The 17398-nt window shown below is 36.0% G+C and overlaps 1 protein-coding gene and 1 pseudogene across 9 annotated transcripts in view; both read right to left on the reverse strand.

Moving 5' to 3' along the window:
* Window positions 1-2671, reverse strand: part of LOC148952914 (uncharacterized) — a 383133-nt pseudogene extending 380462 nt beyond the window's left edge. Inside the window, exon 1 of the transcript XR_016141683.1 lies at window positions 2545-2671. The product of XR_016141683.1 is annotated as an uncharacterized LOC148952914 (transcript). The remainder of the gene's footprint in view (window positions 1-2544) is intronic.
* LOC148952917 (uncharacterized) overlaps window positions 1885-17398 on the reverse strand; it is a 189538-nt gene continuing 174024 nt past the window's right edge. For 7 of the 8 annotated variants that reach the window (XM_089088161.1, XM_089088159.1, XM_089088158.1 and 4 more), the window contains 2 exons: window positions 15731-15895; window positions 1886-3609 (listed from right to left, as the gene is read on the reverse strand). In XM_089088161.1, coding sequence (XP_088944287.1) covers window positions 2297-3609; window positions 15731-15895 — 1478 coding nt within the window. In that variant the 3' untranslated portion in view covers window positions 1886-2296. Of the gene's footprint in view, window positions 3610-15730; window positions 15896-17398 lie in introns of all 8 variants that reach the window. The other variant, XM_089088164.1, reaches the window with a different exon arrangement.

A 17398-nucleotide genomic window follows, 5' to 3' on the forward strand; every position in this document is an offset into this window, starting at 1 on the left:
CCAAAGTTACACAAAAATAGGCCTCCTTACATTTGTCAATCCTGAAACTCAGTCACCCGCCTCAGACTATGGACAGAAGGGTCTATTACGGCATGGTCATTTGCTCGTCTACAAGTCCATGCGACTTCAGTCCCCTGTTTTGCCCACAAGTCCAGTGGAAACTGTCTATCATGAGCCAGCCCAAAAATCTCGGTCATCCCCATGGCATATGAGAAATTTCAGTTGCCCGATTACCTGCAAGTCCTGTGGATATGGTAAGTCATAAATCTTTGAAACATTTTTTGGGGTCTCTAATTACCTTCGAATGGCTCACAGAACTGATACACTATTTGAATTATCCGGACCCAATACCTATCTACTTTAGTTTTTCCCGAGGAAGGTTGACAGAGCATCTATCAACAAATTGAGATATGACTGACAAGTCCCCTGGACTTGCAGGCGAAAAGGGCGACCTATTTTTTCACACTGTTTGGGTAAACGGCGTGAGTAATTATACCTCTCTAAATACCTGTGTATTTGCTTTTGGAAAGGCACACCCACATAGAGTCGTAACTGACCGACCGAGTTTTAGAATTGATACATGACACATTAGGTAAACGCCAAGACCCACACAAGGCATTAATGCTTAAAATATATTCGTGTTAAGCTGAAACATCAAGCTCTGCTCTCTATTGGCTGCAGTTGTATTTTTGATGTAACTACGTCATCTTTTGGCTCATGTTCCCTTTGCAGCTTCTTGGTGTGTTATTGTTCAACCGTCTTACCGTTTAAAGTCTCATCATGAAGCGATTATGTCCCTATCATTCAATAGCTGAGTTGTCCATCAGCAAAATTAAATTTTGGAATTTTGTTCTACATTTTTTTAGATTAGTTAACGTTGAAACTGATTGAAAAATTTGTCAAAATAGTAACTTTTCCTACTTTTTAATTACGTTTAGATCCTTCTCCAAGAGAAAGTCAAAGATATATCATAATTTTGGCTCAATGAATGGATAGTATGCAAACGAACAAATTAAGCAACACAAATATATTTTCTTTCAAACCGAGTTTCAGCTGTACTCAAGTCACAAAATTGCAGGATTCACAGGAAACATAAACATTAAAATAACAATTTACCTCTCATTTTAAATTTACCAAAGAAATTTGTTTGGCCAATATATGGTCAAACAGAAAAAAAAATCATCAATATCTAAATATTCAAAAATAAAGGAGCGAAGCCTGAATCATTCAAACAATTTTTTTTCGAATATCAAAATCACATCAGTGTTTTAGCTTTCTCTGTGACTGAATTTATATTATTGGAAAATCCTGTTTTTTAAGTTAGTTTTCGTACTAAAATTCTATCTCACATTCTTAAAGTAAGACAGAAAACTTATAATTAACCAAAACACAAAATAATTAATCGTTAGAACATCATAAGCTAAGCTATAAAGGATATGCTCAGATAACAAGGCCAACTATAAGATTCAATAAATGAATTTGAATAAATACAATTCGAAATTTAAACTATTTTAGTCTAAATATCTATGAAATAAAAATAGGAGATGAAACCATGTACCAAATTTAAAATAATACACCAAGACAATATAAATCATTCCATTTATTGACCATAAATAATATTACAAAGTAGACAAGAAATTGAACAAAAATAAATGTTATTAAGTAACTATTGAAAAAAACCTCTAAAATCTCTTTAATTAGAGGTATGTATAGAAGAGAAACAAAAACAGTTTTCAAACTAAAGTTTCCCTAAACATAAAAAAAGAGATAAATCCTAGATTTTTTAATTCAAAACAATAAAATTAATTTATAAAAATAAGTTTGTCCATAGCCTTCAAAATAATAGCATTATAGAAAGCAAACGAAACAAAACTCACCTACTACATTCCTCTTGAAGTAGCAGCTTATTCTGAACATCCTTATTTGAAGCGCTATTTATTCATCTTTTTTCTTTATTAGTTTCCATTTTTTGAAAACCAAAAAGAATAATCGATATTCTGGCAAATTTAGACCCCTCCGAAAAAAATAAGGTTATATCAAACTAATACCCCAATATGTCCCTACTTAGAAAACATTTTACTTAAAACAAATGGGTAATTAATGAGGATAAAAAAACAGTCAACGACGAGCTTGATTTTACAGGGAAGTAATTGTCTCTGTTTTCTTATTCCTCTCATTTTATTACAGGTCAAAATTGTGCTATTGATTTTTTGCCTAACTGAGAGGAAAAAACATAAAAAATAAGGAAGAAATTTGCTTTTTGTTAACTTTTTCAAGACAATACCCCAATTAATTCCTACTTACAATGCTTATGAAAAGAGTTAAAATGACTTAGAATGTCTTCAACTGACACAAAATCCTTCTCACAAATATTGCATACAAACAGATTCACTTCTTTCTCAACATTTATCTTTCTGTCCACCTCGATAGGTTTGTTTTGATTTTTCTTCTTTTCTGGCAATTTCTCTTTTTTCTCACAAGCACGAGAGGTAATGTGAACACGAACTTTTTTCAAGGAATCATATGTTTTACTACATAGCTTACATTTAAATGGATTACGGTCAGGATGCTGACGCTGCACATGCTCCACCATGTTTTTCTTATAATTGAAGCTCTTGCTGCAAAACTCGCAACTGAAAGGGCTAGGATTTGCGTGTAAAGCAACATGTAGGTCACGATAAGAAGACTCTACAAACGCTTCACTGCATATGCTACAGCTGTACTTTTTTTCTCTGAATCTCTTTCCAATATGACTTTTCTTATGGACTTTTAAAGCCTTATTTGTGCCGAAACCCTTGTCGCATTGCTTGCACTTATATGGTCTAGCCCCAGTGTGAGTATTCAAATGGTCGTCCCGTGTCTTTCTGTTATTAAACGTTCTATTGCAAAGGTCACATCTATGAGGTCTTTCGATACTGTGACATTTCATATGATTATACAAGCCAGCAGACTTTCGAAATTGGATTCCACATTTGTCACACAAAAAACTTTTTTCACCAGTATGCCACTGATTATGAAGCTCAAGACTCTTTCGAGTAGAAAAATTGAAGCCACATATACAGCACAAGTATTGTTTATTAGCGTGTCTCCGCTTGTGGTTTGAGAGTGATCTATGATTAGGGTACGACTTTTTGCAGGTAGCACATTCGAAGATATCTTTTGTCCCATTTTGAGTGTTGAAGTGACGATTAAGATGACACTTGTTCTTATGCTGTGAACAGGAAAACTGACATTGCTGAATTTCTATTGTGTCATGAGCTTTCAAATGGTTTAGCAACAAAAGGCGAAGAGAAAAGGATTCATTGCAAATTCTACAAACAAAAGCGTTTTCAGGGGACTGCGTAGTTGGTATTTTTTTAAACACTGCATTTTTTCCATTACAGTCTACGCCATTTTTGGCGTTTTTTCGGTTATTTTTGGCTGAAGGAAACACTGTGGAATAATCAATAAATTTCCAGTTTTGAAACGTCAGTCCTTTGTCAATACTGTAATTTTTCTCACTGCTAGGACAAGCCTGGACCTTGGAAGGTTCTTTTCTTGGTAGTGCTTCGGTGTAGAATTCGTCAGAAGATATTATTTCACAATCTTCGCCAGTGTATTCGTCTGTATCTAAAAAAAAAAAAAAAAAAAAAAAATCAGCAACTAACTATTCATAAAAACTGAATTATGATACTAAACAAGATAATAAAAAAAATTTTCGAGCCTGTTCAATAAAATAAATAACTGAGAATTCTGATTCTTTTCACTTTTTTTCTAAAGTAATTATAATTTTAAGATCAGGAATTTTGCTCAAGCTTAGAGCCAGCTTACTTTCTCCCGTAGTAGCATAATATTTGTACTCATGAATATATAATGAGTCGGAGGTAATAGACTTGGGACTGTCTGTGCAGGTTTTCGATTCTTGTTGATATAAGAGCATCGCCAAGTGCTGAAAACAATGTTGTGACCAAGATGGGCCCAGGATTGCGAAAAACCTCCATTCATACTGGATGTCCCAGGGACTTCTTGCTGTCTGGTTCTGAGCAGGCTTAAGCGCTTCGGTGTAAACTTGAGAAGATATGTTGATCCCCGTCCTGCACTGATATCTGGGATCATTGATTTTCCTGAGGCCAAAATAATTTCAATGATTTGAAGAACATGGAAATTGGAACTTGGAATGTTACGACGTTAAAAAATGACTATCAAATCGACATTTTGACAGACGATTTCAGACGATTCGAACCGGACTTATTAGGAGTTTCAGAAACTCATATATAAGGAGCAGGAAGCATGAAATTAGGTGATATAGAATTTGTTTACTCAGACAGGAAGGATGGGGTACATAGACAGGGAGTAGGGCTCATGATGAATAAGGAAGCTGCTAAGTCTTGTTTAGGCTGGGAAGGTATTAATAATAGAACACAAATTGCTCATTTTATGACTAAACAGTTCAGGGTATCAGTTATAGTAGTATATTCCCCTGTTGAACCGACTGACAAAGCTACTAGTGATTCAGATGAATTTTACTTATACAGAGTCCTAGGTAGAAATATGGTGTTTTTACTAGGAGATTTTAACGCCCAGGTGGGCAGAAATAGGGATAGCTGGTATCCTAGCCTAGGTAAATTTGGAGTAGTAAAAGAAAACAGTAATGGCTACAGACTTTTGCAATTTTGTAGGTATACCAGGGCTGCCACAGGTTCAAGTGATAAAAAACAGGGACTTAGGAACCTCTTTTTAGTCGGTAAAGGAACCTCTTTAGGGACCATTCTGGAGGCAAAATGGACCTCAAAACTCAGTTTTGAGAAAGCTTTTGCAAGAAAAAGTAATGACACAATACCAAATGACACTTGACTTAAAAAAACAAAATGGGGGTGACCCTTTGCAGACATCTCTCCATGATCAGAGGCCAAGCGATAATTAAGAAACAGACCACATGAGATTTATCACGTCGTTGGAGGGGCTTTTTTCTTCTTCTTTTTCTGAACACTTTACTTCCGAATAATAAAAAAACAGATTCAAAAATACGATAAAAGAGATAAGGGTAGGGTAACTAGAACACGCAACCTATTTGTTTCCCTTTTTCTGCACTGCCTTCTACTGGAACAGAGATGTGATCAGCAACTGTATTTTTTACTCTAATTGCTGCTGGGCGGTTTCAAAAGCAGCAGCTACTTGTTTTTATTCATTACGCATCGACAGAGTCTTATCTATCATGGCATGCGCTAGCTGTATCTTGACCATGTATTTCTTTTCAATGCCTTTTTCCAGCCAGTTATGAGCTTCTTTCAGCAACACGTCTGCGGCCTGTTCCTTGGAACCAACCACTTCTGTTTTTTTTTCTTTGAAATATTTTTCAAGAGTCACTATTGTTTGTCTTTTCAAATAGGTTTCAGTGAGCTGCAGCTCTATCAGCTGTTCTCTTGCCTCCAAATCCTGTCACTCTTTCTCAGTTTTTCTTTCTTACAAGGCTTTTTCTGCAGCAGGTACAAATCATAGCTCTTTCTAGCGGATTTGGATAGTTTTATCAAGTCTTCACACGCACTCCAAATATGCCCAGCCCATCTTTCACAAACAGTTTTGCATCCAAGTTCGCTCATTCATCGAAGCTCTTTCTTCACTGAGAACTCGCCTGGAAAGGTAGAAACCCCGCTCAATACTGGTAGACCCTTGTGTAATGGTCAAAGCATTTTTTACGACTGCAATTTGGATATTTCCCTCCCTGAATCACGTTGTTCCACTTGTCGTCGATCCTTCCTGGCTCCGATGGATAACCGGATAACTGGACTAGCTTAAACTTGTCAACTAGCATGTCCTTTTGCGTCCCGATGAATAACTTCCTGGCAACATATATTAAACTGTGAGCAGAAACCTGCTTTGAAACTTCATTGGGATGCGTAAAAGTTAACGCTTTCAGCAACTGCAAAAATCTCTCAAGCAAACGCCGAGTGTTTGCTTAAGGACATATCTCGAGGCCACAGAATAATGCTTCTGAACACGCTGCATGAACGAACATTTTGAAAGCTAGTCTACTGACTTGAGACAGTCGACAATCTCGTCACTCACAACTGTCTGTAGCAGTGGCACAAAGTTCTTTTATCTTTGAATGGCAGAAGCATGAATTCATCCATAAGCTCTTCGGTCGCTTCAGGTTTCGAAACTCGTCCAGCCAATATCAAGACCACGAGATTCAGCTCCCTATAGATTTTACGCACTAGGGACTCTTTCCGTCGAAACTTCTTGGTGAAACGTATGAAGAGGTTTGAAGCATCAACAACAAACTGACACTCTGCTTTCATGGTCGATTGTTTGATCAGCCAGATGATCACTTTGTACGCATTTGATTTCTTAAGACTAGGGTTTTTCTTTGAAATATAGACAACAAAGTACTCAGACAGAGCTAGCATCTGTTATCTTAGCCTCGAAGCGGCAGGTCTAATTGTTAACCATCTGGTGGGTACGTCTTTCAAGAACCGGGACATAGGAATGCCAGTTTTCCCTTGAATCTTCCTGTAGTCTTCTTGTCTAGCCTGCCAGCCACTAAAAGGTACTACCCTTTGATGATCAGACAATTTTTGTCGATTTCCAGCAAACCCTTCCGAAAAGCGTAGGGCACCAAATGTATCTTGCAGGTACCAATATCAAGAATAACTTCGCTGCCTGTCAATTCACATTTTTCACAGTCAATCAGTCGGAGAAGTTTTTTGTTCACGTTCGGACCGTCACAAATGAATGCTAGTATTTTAGAGAGAGAAAAACCACTTTCATCGATCGTTCTGGCTATTTCTGACTTCAGTTGTTGCATGTCCAATAAACGCAGTTTTTAGATGTCTTTCCACCACTCGTTTCGTCTTTTCAGACCAGAATCAGATCCTCATATGAAGCTCTTTCTTACTTTCTGAGTTTGTGGTTTCGTTAAACTCGACAACATGATAACTGTTGCCGACTTCATCAAGGGTCATCTTCTAGAAATGGGGTCCATAAGCTTCGGTTAAAAAAATATGCGAATTTAGTTCACCCGAAAAAGAAGTTTTCAACCACTGTATCTCCGAAAAATTTTCGAAATACATCTGCTATTCCGTCTGAGATTTCCCAGAATAGTCAGACTCAATCATCTTCAGAGCCAATGTAATTTCTGCAACTGTTATTTCACCCCACTAAATAAGCACCTAAGTGCATGGGCAGTTTTGCCGGTTGGCCACTCTCCATGGAAGATGCTACCGAGAGACGAAGCTGATTCGGTGTTAGCTTTATGGTACCATTCTTTTTATGTTAAGCAGTTCTAGCGTGCTGCAGCGTAGGAGCCATTATGGCAGACAAGCGATGTACTGAGGATAGAACAGTAGAAAGAGAACAGATTTCCCAGAACGGCTCTACACCACTCTTTCATTTGGTGCCCCGTCATATCTTTCTCTTCCAGCCAAGTATCCTTGAATTTGCACCTTCCCATTCTTATTCAAACTGAAACTTCAAACCCTAAAACTTAAAAAAAGAAAACAAGACAGTAGACAAAATATATAGGACATTACCAGAAATGCATTCAAATAAAAAAGGGCACTAGGAAGTAGTCTAATAGTTAAAAGAAATGTATTTAAGCTCAAAATCGTGCAAGAAACCTGATTAACACCACCTCTTTCATATTTTGTGCTTGGACCCATTCTCTTATTTAAATTCTCTGTGTGTAACAGTGACAACCAGAAAAGTTTTCTAAGTAATTAACAAAGCCAACCGAACCCGGCCGCCTCCTTGCTTATTGACTCCAGAGGCAAAATGGGTCACTCTTTTTCGTTACTAGTCTGTCTGCTCTATCCAGACAGTAACGCTGTAGGCTAAGTAGCAACAAGTTTTGTCTTTCATCTGTCAAGTATCTCAATCGAAACAAAAATACTGAAAACCGTATACTCACAAATATTGGTAGCCTTCAGGATACGGAGCTTTAAACCCAAGCAAGAAAAGAGACTTTAGGGACCTTTATAAATTTAAGGGACCAATAGGGACCTTCACTCAATTTTACGGACTTTTAGAGACTTTATGACAGCCCTAGTATACCAATCTAGTTATAACCAATACGGTGTTTGGTCATAAAATTGCCCATAAGTTGACATGGTATTCACGTGATGGTAAGACGGCAAAACTTATTGATTATGCTATAGTAAACCAAAGACTGGCAGGATCAATAAAAGATACTAGGGTATATAGGAGTGCTGTTATTGATGTTAAAAGTAAGATCACCATCTAGTAGTGTGTAGGTTAATTTAAAGCTAAAATTTCACAAGAGTAACAGCCTCCCGACAAGTTGTGATGCTGCTAGACTCCAGGATGAGAATTTGAGAGAAACTTTCCAGGAACAGTTGAATGCTAAGCTTGAGAGTTTAAAATTTGACAATGTGGAAGATGGTTGAAATAACTTTAGAAAAACAATCTGTGAAGTTGCTGATGGTGTCTTAGGGAAGAACGTTAGGACTGCAGCTAAGAATATAAGTGAAAGAGCTTTATATCTAATACAGAGGAGAATGGGTTTCTACAAGAATTATCTGAGTGATCGATCATATGAAAACAAAAGGAATGTAAAGAAAGAGGAGAAAGCATTAAAATACGAATTAAGGAGGCGTGAAGTGGAGGCAATGGATAAAATTGCTGAAAATCTGGAAAATAAAGCTATACGGCATAATAGTAAATTACTGTACTGACATGTTAATAAATTGAGAGAGAGAAGGGTTCTATTCGGACTTGTCCCAGTTAAAGATAGGGACGGGGCTAAAATTAGTGATAAGGAAAGAGTTGAAGAGAGATAGGCAGAACATTTTGAGGATGTGCTAAACTGAGATAAAGTTGCAGAAAATTATATAGAGGAAAATGAAAAAGTTTGTGACACCTTGGATGTGAAGGAAGATTTGGTTTGTGAGGAAGAATTAGCAACAGTACTAAAACGATCAAAAAATAACAAGGCCCCAAGTATTGATAGTGTAGTAAATGAGTTTCTTAAATATGGTGGCTCCGAGGTTAGAAATAAGTTACTGAACAATATGAATATGATTTTTGAAAAAGGGCAAACACTTAACTATTTTAGGAAAACTTAAAACACTGTATAAGAAAGATGATAAGAATGAGTGTCGTAATTCTCGAGGCATTAGTCTGGTCTCTGTAGGTAGCAAATTACTTAGTAATATCAATCAATCAATAAATCAATCATTTATTACCCACAACTACAAGACACCAAGTAGTACAAGTGGAGTATAAACATAATAATAAAAAAGAAAAACAAAAAAGAACTCAACAAACACTAGCAATTAAATTAAACTAAGAAAAGAACTGTAAAATGATACTTTTTAGACTGAGAGATGCTGTAGACAGAGTTATAAGAGAAGAACAGTGCAGTTTTAGGAAAAGTAGAGACTGTATCGACCAAATTTTCACTTTTAGGTTAATAATTGAGAAGTGCCTTAGTTGTCAAACACCATTGGTTTTCAGTTTTATAGATTATGAGCAAGCGTTCGATTTTGTTAATATCAAAGGTCTTTAGCAAAGGTCTTATCCTTGTATGGTATATCAGAAAAATACACCAAAGTGGATGTGCGAGAAAAACACTGCTGCGGTTAAGGTAGGAAATGAGGTTAGCAGCTGGTTTTGTATCAGATCAGGAGTTAAGCAGAGTTGACTTCGATCACCCTTTAATGAAACATTTAGAAGGGCTTTGTCTTAAGGAGCAAAGGAAAGGCAATATGGGGAGAAAAAAGTCTCCTGGACTTGATTATGTTGATGATTTAAGCACCCTAGATGCAAGTGTGAGCAAAATGAATGAATTTTTAGAAGTTTTAAGAGTTCAGGGTCCTAGAATAGGTTTGAAAATTAATGTTAAGAAGACTAAGTCATTAAGACTAGGAACAAGTGAAGATGAAAAGGTGACGCTGAGTAACGAAAAGATTGATCAGATGGACATCTCCACTTACCTTGGTAGAATTATTAGTAAAGACGTCGGGAGCAGTGAAGATGTTAAAAGTAGAATAGCCAATGCTCAGGGTGTTTTACAGTTAATAAAAAGTTTAGAAGAAAAGAAAGATAAGCGTGCAAGCCAAGATTAGAATATTGGATGGTAGAGTGATGACAGTGGTCAAATATGGTTCTGAAGCATGGGCGCTCTGAAAAGCTGATGAAGATTTACTATATGTTTTCAAGAGCAATTGCCTATGAATTGTTCTGGGTACCAAGCTGACTGACCGTATTTCAAACAATAGGCTGTAAGAAAAATGTGGTTCAATCCCGCTTTCTAGGATCATAATGAAAGAAAGATTGAGATGGCTAGTGCACGTTCTGCGGATGAAGGATGACCGATTGCCGGAGATTGTCCTTTTCGGCCAACCGTCTAGGGCTAAACGGAAAGCAGTTCGTCCTCATCTGGGGTGAAAGGATGTCATAAAAGAAGGTTTAAAGGAAATGGGAACTTCCCGGGAGGATTTAAAAAGGGAGGCTTTGAATAGATTGGAATGGAGGAGGAGCGTGCGTAGCTGTTTTGGCCTCAGAAGGCTTGTTGCTGTGGGGATTTATTATGAACTTTGCAATAGCATAGTGGAAAGATTAAGTATGTCTACAGCACAAGTTTTTACGCAAATTTCAAAGAAATAATAAACAATTTCCATAAAATTCCAGTTTTATTCCAGATGTCTTTACATAGAACTTTGTCATTTCTTTGACAAATAAAAAATAAATCTCACCATTCCAATAAAAGAAAAAAGGATTGGTTTCAATTACTCCACAATCTTTCTTAAAATTAAACAAAAAATAAATTTAAATGTTTGATAGGAAATTAAAGATTTAAAGAAAATTTAAACCCTGAAATGAGCAAAAGTGGCCACGCAACAGTAATAAATCATGCTTCAATTAGTTACCCATAGATAATAAAATTAAACTAGAGACGTTACCAAAAACAAGCTATGTATTGCGGTTTCTTTCAAAACCCCAAAAAGCTGCAGTGCAATCTGTACTTTATTGAAAAACAGGAACCATTTTTTATTGTTATAACATACTAAAAAAAAAAAAAAAAAAAAAAAAAAAAAAAAATCAAAACAGAGAAATACTATTTATTTCTTAAAGCAAATACAGTGGCGAAAACTAATATGTTCTAGTGTTTAAACCAAAACGAACTTAAATTAAAATTAGTAATTGAATAAACATAAAGATAACAGACACTGATAAACTAATGAATCCTGAAACGAGTAAAAATTAAAACGAATACTTTAAGTTAGACTTAAAATTAACAAAACATTATTAAAAACAAGAGTTTGCTACTGGCGCCCCTAGTCTTCTAAAGCCTACTGTGACACTTTCTTGTAATTAAAATTATATCTATTTTGATCAATGTTCTTTAATCAGATGCAACGCTCTAGCGTTGCCTGTAGTAAAGGCCGTAAGGCTTCAATGTATTGTTATTTATTTTTGCCAGAGGCACTTAATATGGAAGGGGTGGTCGTATAAAATTCGGAAGGGGCTGATTCGAAACAAAATCGGAAGGTTTAGTGGCCCATTTTAAGACTCAGAAGAAATCGGAGGGCAACCATTAACTAATAACATATTATAAATATGTGCAAGGAAAGAAGTAATAAATAATGCTACTTGTTTGACGATTCGAGTAGAGAATCCAAAATAATCTATAGTAGAACTAGTTTTAAGTTTCAAAATGTTTTTTTTTTATTTCATGATGAGTAATATCGTAAAACAAAATTACATTCCCAGAAGAGACAAAATCATCAAGATCAGGAGACTCTCGAATTCATTTTACAGTAGATGCATGCTTAGCTCCTACAGTACTAAAATAATCACTATAGCCATTCATAATTATTTTATTGTTTAAAATTTTTTTTTCATTAACCTTCAAAACAATCAACACTAATACTAAAATATTGGTTTGGTCAAATCTTTTGCTTAATAAGGTTCTATGTCTTCCTCATGTCGTATTTATATTGATCAAACTTACGAGTTCTCCTATCTTTAAAATATCTACGTTTATTAAATCTTATAATAGAATTCAATTTATTTCTATATGAACAATAATCTGGAAACGAATCCTCTTTTTTCGCTGATTAATATTTTTATTTTTTTTTATCTTTAAGTCTTATTGAAGAAACAATCCAATCAGAAATCAATGGGTCGAATTTCTGTAAATATTCCTTGAGCATAATTCGAAACGAAATGACCTGGTTTGGTAATAGAGACATTTTACCAAAAACACGAAATAGCTTCATTTAATTTATCTGGTTGAAAAACAGAACATTAATCCTGATTATCAATAAGCTTACGTAATGACTGAAAATTTATCACTTCTACCCGTCTATCTTTGTTCTTCCTTGAAAGCTTGTTTCGATCAGGATAATTTTGGGTAACATCAAAAAGAGCACTAAATAGGATGTGTTCAGACATATCTGACAATATCAGACAATTTTACTGCTCTGCACAAATGGAAAGAGAAAATATATTGTCTAACAGTGTAGCAGAGACTGTTGTAACTCAAGTAGGCAGAGAAATGCTAGGTAGAAAACCTGATGAAAGCATATTTTGAAGAAATTCTGTGTTAACATTAGCATCCAAAGTTAATAGGTCGAAATTTAAATCACCCAACATAAGAACTGATTTTTTGCACTCTGCTAACCTAACAAATACTTGTTCAAAAACTTCAACAAATCTCGCTGAATTACTAGATGGAGGTCTGTAAAAAGAACATAAAATAAACGGTATGCATCCTAAAGGAGTAACTTCAAGGAATAAGTACTCGCATATAACTTCTTCCCAAACAGACATATCACTCATGACAATAGAAGACCAACTATTCCGAATAATTTGCTAAGCTACCTTTCGCAAAGACTTTCCTGCTGCGGAAAAATAACTTCATATTTGGAATATCCAGCATGGAAACAGGAGCATTATCCGATAAAAAGGTTTCACAAACAGTAACAACGTCACATGGACTCAAAGCTAGTAAGAACTTGAATTCGCTATGAGTAGTTTGTAAACCTTGATCATTTAAGTGTAGAGCACTTCGATGAATTTTACACTGTCCAAGAGCACTGGGCAGCTGGTGACCATTCGTAGAAAAATAAGATTCCGGCAAGTCTTTTACAGTTGGTAGGTCACGGTTACTGTCATCTGTGGTCTTAAGAATGGTATCTAGTTTCAACTTCTAATCCAGAAATCCTTGGAAACGGTCCAAATCAGACACAGATTACGAAAATGTAACTAATCATTATTGAAAAGGAAGGTCGGGTCTCCGAAATACAAATTTCGGCAACAGTTTTCTTCCATCCTTCGGGGCATTGGTATACTTTTGCGAGTAAGGCCAAATAGTTTCCGATGTCATGACCTTAATATAGGTCCCGTGATTTTTACAGAGAAATTGCCTACAAATTGATTTGGGTATCCGACTGACTGACAACTGACAACGACAACTGATGAAGGATGAGAGATTGCCAAAGATTGTCCTTGCTGGCCAACCGACAAGGGTCAAACGAAAAGCAGGTCGTCCCTGAATGGGATAAGAGGATGTCGTAAGGAAATGGGATGGAGGAGAGTATGTACCCTGGGAAAACAAAATTTTCAATCAATGCAGAAAGCACAATAGGGATCTCCCAAAGCTGTCAAATTGCTCAAATAATGTTCCCTTTGAGCTAATTATTAACGTTTTTCTTGCATTTGTGCTAAAACATTCTTAGAGATCACCCTTTTCCGACCTTTAAAACAAAATTAACTCTGTTTAATCAAAAACAAACCTAATATAAATATCTCTATCTCCGGCACAAAACAGGAGAATTTAAATGCTTTTACTAACATTTACGGGAAACTAGTTTAATTTTTTTCAGTTATTTTTATCTTTAACTTTTCTGTCGTTTATTAAAACCTCTTATCCAAGCTCTACAACTTGTGGCAAGACTACCCAATCAATTCTACCCAGTTTGACCACACGAACCACAAAATCTATAATGGACGAGATAGAGCGATTCTTCAAGGTACCAAATCGTCTTCATACCTTCAGCTGTTCTTGAGACATTGTATAGAACGTTTTGGGACCACCTGGATATAAAGCGTGTTCTGTAAGTTTGGTCCAATATCCTTCTTATCCAAATATCCTTAGCCATTCTAAAGGTATTGCTAATCCCCCAATACTTTGAGGACATGTTGAGGGGAAGAAAAGTATTGCAAATGTATTGAACAGAGTCAAAATTCTTACGAAAGAGGTCTGTTACAAACAAAAAACTAAAAAAATATACTGTCATGGGTAACCAGTTTCCTAGCTGCTCAGATAGGTTCTAGCAACACAAACCTTTTGTTTAGTAGAAGCTCCCTCTCCGAATTCCCTGAAACTTTCAACTAAATATCCTTAGCCACTAATAGAATGATGCACATAGGCCGTTTTTGCTCATTGGTTGCGCATAGTCCCTTCTGATTTAATTCAACTTGTCCTTTAACGTTCCTAAGAGTTTCAACCGAATACCAATATCCATTCGAGAGATATTACAGATAGACCTTTTTGACATCTTGAATGTACAACATATTTTTGATTTAGACGAACGTTCCGATCCCTATGTCAATATTCCCTATTTCATATTAATACCCTCTGCTGTTCCTAAGATTCGGCAGTTTTACTCTTCTGAAAATCTTGATACATCTAGCGTCTTCTGATCCAGCGTAACATCCCCTTTAAAATCTCAAAATTTTTATCGGATAAATTTGGGGAAACCACGGCGTCGACGGGGGGGGGGGGTGGAGAGTCAGTTGCCCTCCGATCACTTTTGACTCTGAAAAAGTGAAATAGAACTTTTGATTTCTAATCAAATAAGCCCTCTCAGAAGTTTATACGAGCATCCCTTCTATAAGAACCATATTTGTCCCCAGTGCTTAATTTACAACGCTCGATCTCCAATCGAATGAGCCCCCATTAAAGTTTATACGACGACCCCTTCCATATGAAGTGACTCTGAAAAAAAAAAAATACAAATATTAAACATTGGAGCCGTATGGCCTTTACTATAGGCAACACTATAGCGGCTTCTGATTCAATGTAACATCCCCTTTAATATGCAGATAGGCCTTTAGGCAACTTGAATGAGCAAAATTTTATATCCATGTAATTAAAAATCAACCTCAACATTCTCTAAACATCCGAACTAAATACCCTACGCAGTTCCTGAGATATTGCAGATATTCTTTTTGATAAACTGGATACAAATACTACCTTGATATACAAATTGTCTTTTTATTAAGGAAAATATTCCCAAAAACATGCACTGAAAGTTCCACCGAAAAACCCGTAGATGTTTTTGAGATATTGTATATTGCCTTCTTCACACCTATATGAAACATATCCTGCGGCGACTTGCGCACTTTAAACCCTTGCTCCTGGGGCAGAGAGGACCATGTCATCCCTTGACTAATAGTTATTTGACCATCCTATATTTTCTTAGAATTCTTAGACTGTTTTCTTAGAATTTTGATCGACTGTCTTTGGGATTGAAGTGATGGGTATCTAACAAGGGTATGAAAAGGAAGGGGTACCCGCCAATTATTTTCGACTCTTAGCCATGATAGCGCTCTTTTCGGGCGACTGCTTGCAAAATTATTTTAGAAGAATGTTCCTTGAAAACAGTGTCAAGCAGGAGGAGGGGGAATTTCACCTCTTTTTGAACCAAGATATGTCTGTTTCAACGCCATTCACCTTTCTGTGAACCCCTATGAAAACCAAGATGTTTTTATTGAAATGACATACCTTCATCACTGATATCATCTATATCAGAATCGGAAGGTTCAACGTAAATGGTACTTTCCTTCCTTTTTCTAAGATTTGGTTTTTCTTGAACATCTGGTGTTGATTGCACTATTGATAGATACTCTTTTTTTCCACTCGTTTTTGATAGAGAATCAACTTTGCAATCTGAAATTGAAAGAGATGATTCTTAGTTAAAATTATAATTTAGCCTTGCTTAAAACAAAATCTGTTAATTGACTTTGTAGAGTATGTTAATAGCGTCATTCTTGTCTTTCCTTACTGTTTCTAGTAAGCACGTCCCTTAATAACAATTTGAATCCAAGACCAAAATTGTTACTTTTTCAAAATTGACTTTTTCTCTAATGTTCAACGCACATCTTAGCACTATTTCTTGTTATGAAAGCCACAAGTTAATAATAACAAGGGACTTTTCTGAATTTTGACGACACACTTTTATTTCAGAAATGGAAAAGTAAAGTGGCAGGAAATCAGTTTGAAAAGCTTGTACAACCAAAAATTTCTTCCACAACCATTCTTTACTAATTTACTGCTTCTTATTTTTATCTAATTCTTGGTACAGATACAAAACTACTTCAAGCTTCCATCTTCAAGGACTGCTACAAGCTTCCGTCGTTAAATAGAATTATGGATTATTGACAAATTTTGAATCTCATTGGTTAGTCCATACTTTTATGAACGAAAGTTGAAGTACTCAACTCGAGAAAATTCTTTACAGCATATACAATTGACGCTGTGGTCGTGCGTAATTTTGTTACTAATTGTGACTGTAATTTAGCCCGAGCATAAGACTTTTTACCATTCATTTTGTGTAAAAATCAGCTATGGATAGAGTCATCAAAAACAAAAGAAGAAATATATGGCATTTTAAGAGTTAAGGTGGACAATATTTCATTTTCGTACATTTACAAAGTAATGCAGTAATACAAGAAAAAGTCGCAAGTGTTCGCATTCGCAGTCACAGTACCAAGCAGTTAATCTTTGCTTGTATCAGTAGTAGTGCTAGAAGTTTCAAATTAGTACTTCCAATCATTCCTGAGACATTGCTGATACGACGTTTCAACAACCTGTAAGCAAATAGTGTTTTGATTTAGTTCAACATTCACCTCAGCATTCCCCAAAAATTTCAACTTAATACTAGTCATTCCATGCACACCCTTGTGACAATCTGGATCCTCGTAGTTTCTTTTGATTTAGTTCGAAATCTTCATCGGCATGCCGAGATAATGTCAACTTACTACCCTTAGCTGTCCCTGTGATATTGCAAATACACCCTTTTAAAAACTTTTTTTATTCAACTTAAAAAGTATTAAGTCGAAACTTTCAGACATGTTGAGGTAAATGTTGAACTAACCAAATGGCACTATGTCCATATTACTACTAAAACTGATTCTACAACCGCTACTGCTACTAATAGAGCTGCAACTGCTACTATTGCCGCGACTATTACTGCTAATCAGAGGCAACGCTATAGCGTTGATTATAGTAAAGGCCATACGGCTCCAATGTTTTATTATTATTTTTTTCCATAGGCACTTCATATGGAAGGGTTCATTTACTACTACTACTACTACTAACAACTTACCGCAGCACCAAGCCGCCTGATGCCAACAAAGCTAAGCACGATCCTCCTCCACCCAAATCTATTCA

This window comes from Artemia sp. Qi Xiang Cuo, chromosome 4 (assembly GCF_049724085.1).
Source record: "Artemia sp. Qi Xiang Cuo chromosome 4, ASM4972408v1, whole genome shotgun sequence".
Lineage (NCBI taxonomy): Eukaryota > Metazoa > Arthropoda > Branchiopoda > Anostraca > Artemiidae > Artemia > Artemia sp. Qi Xiang Cuo.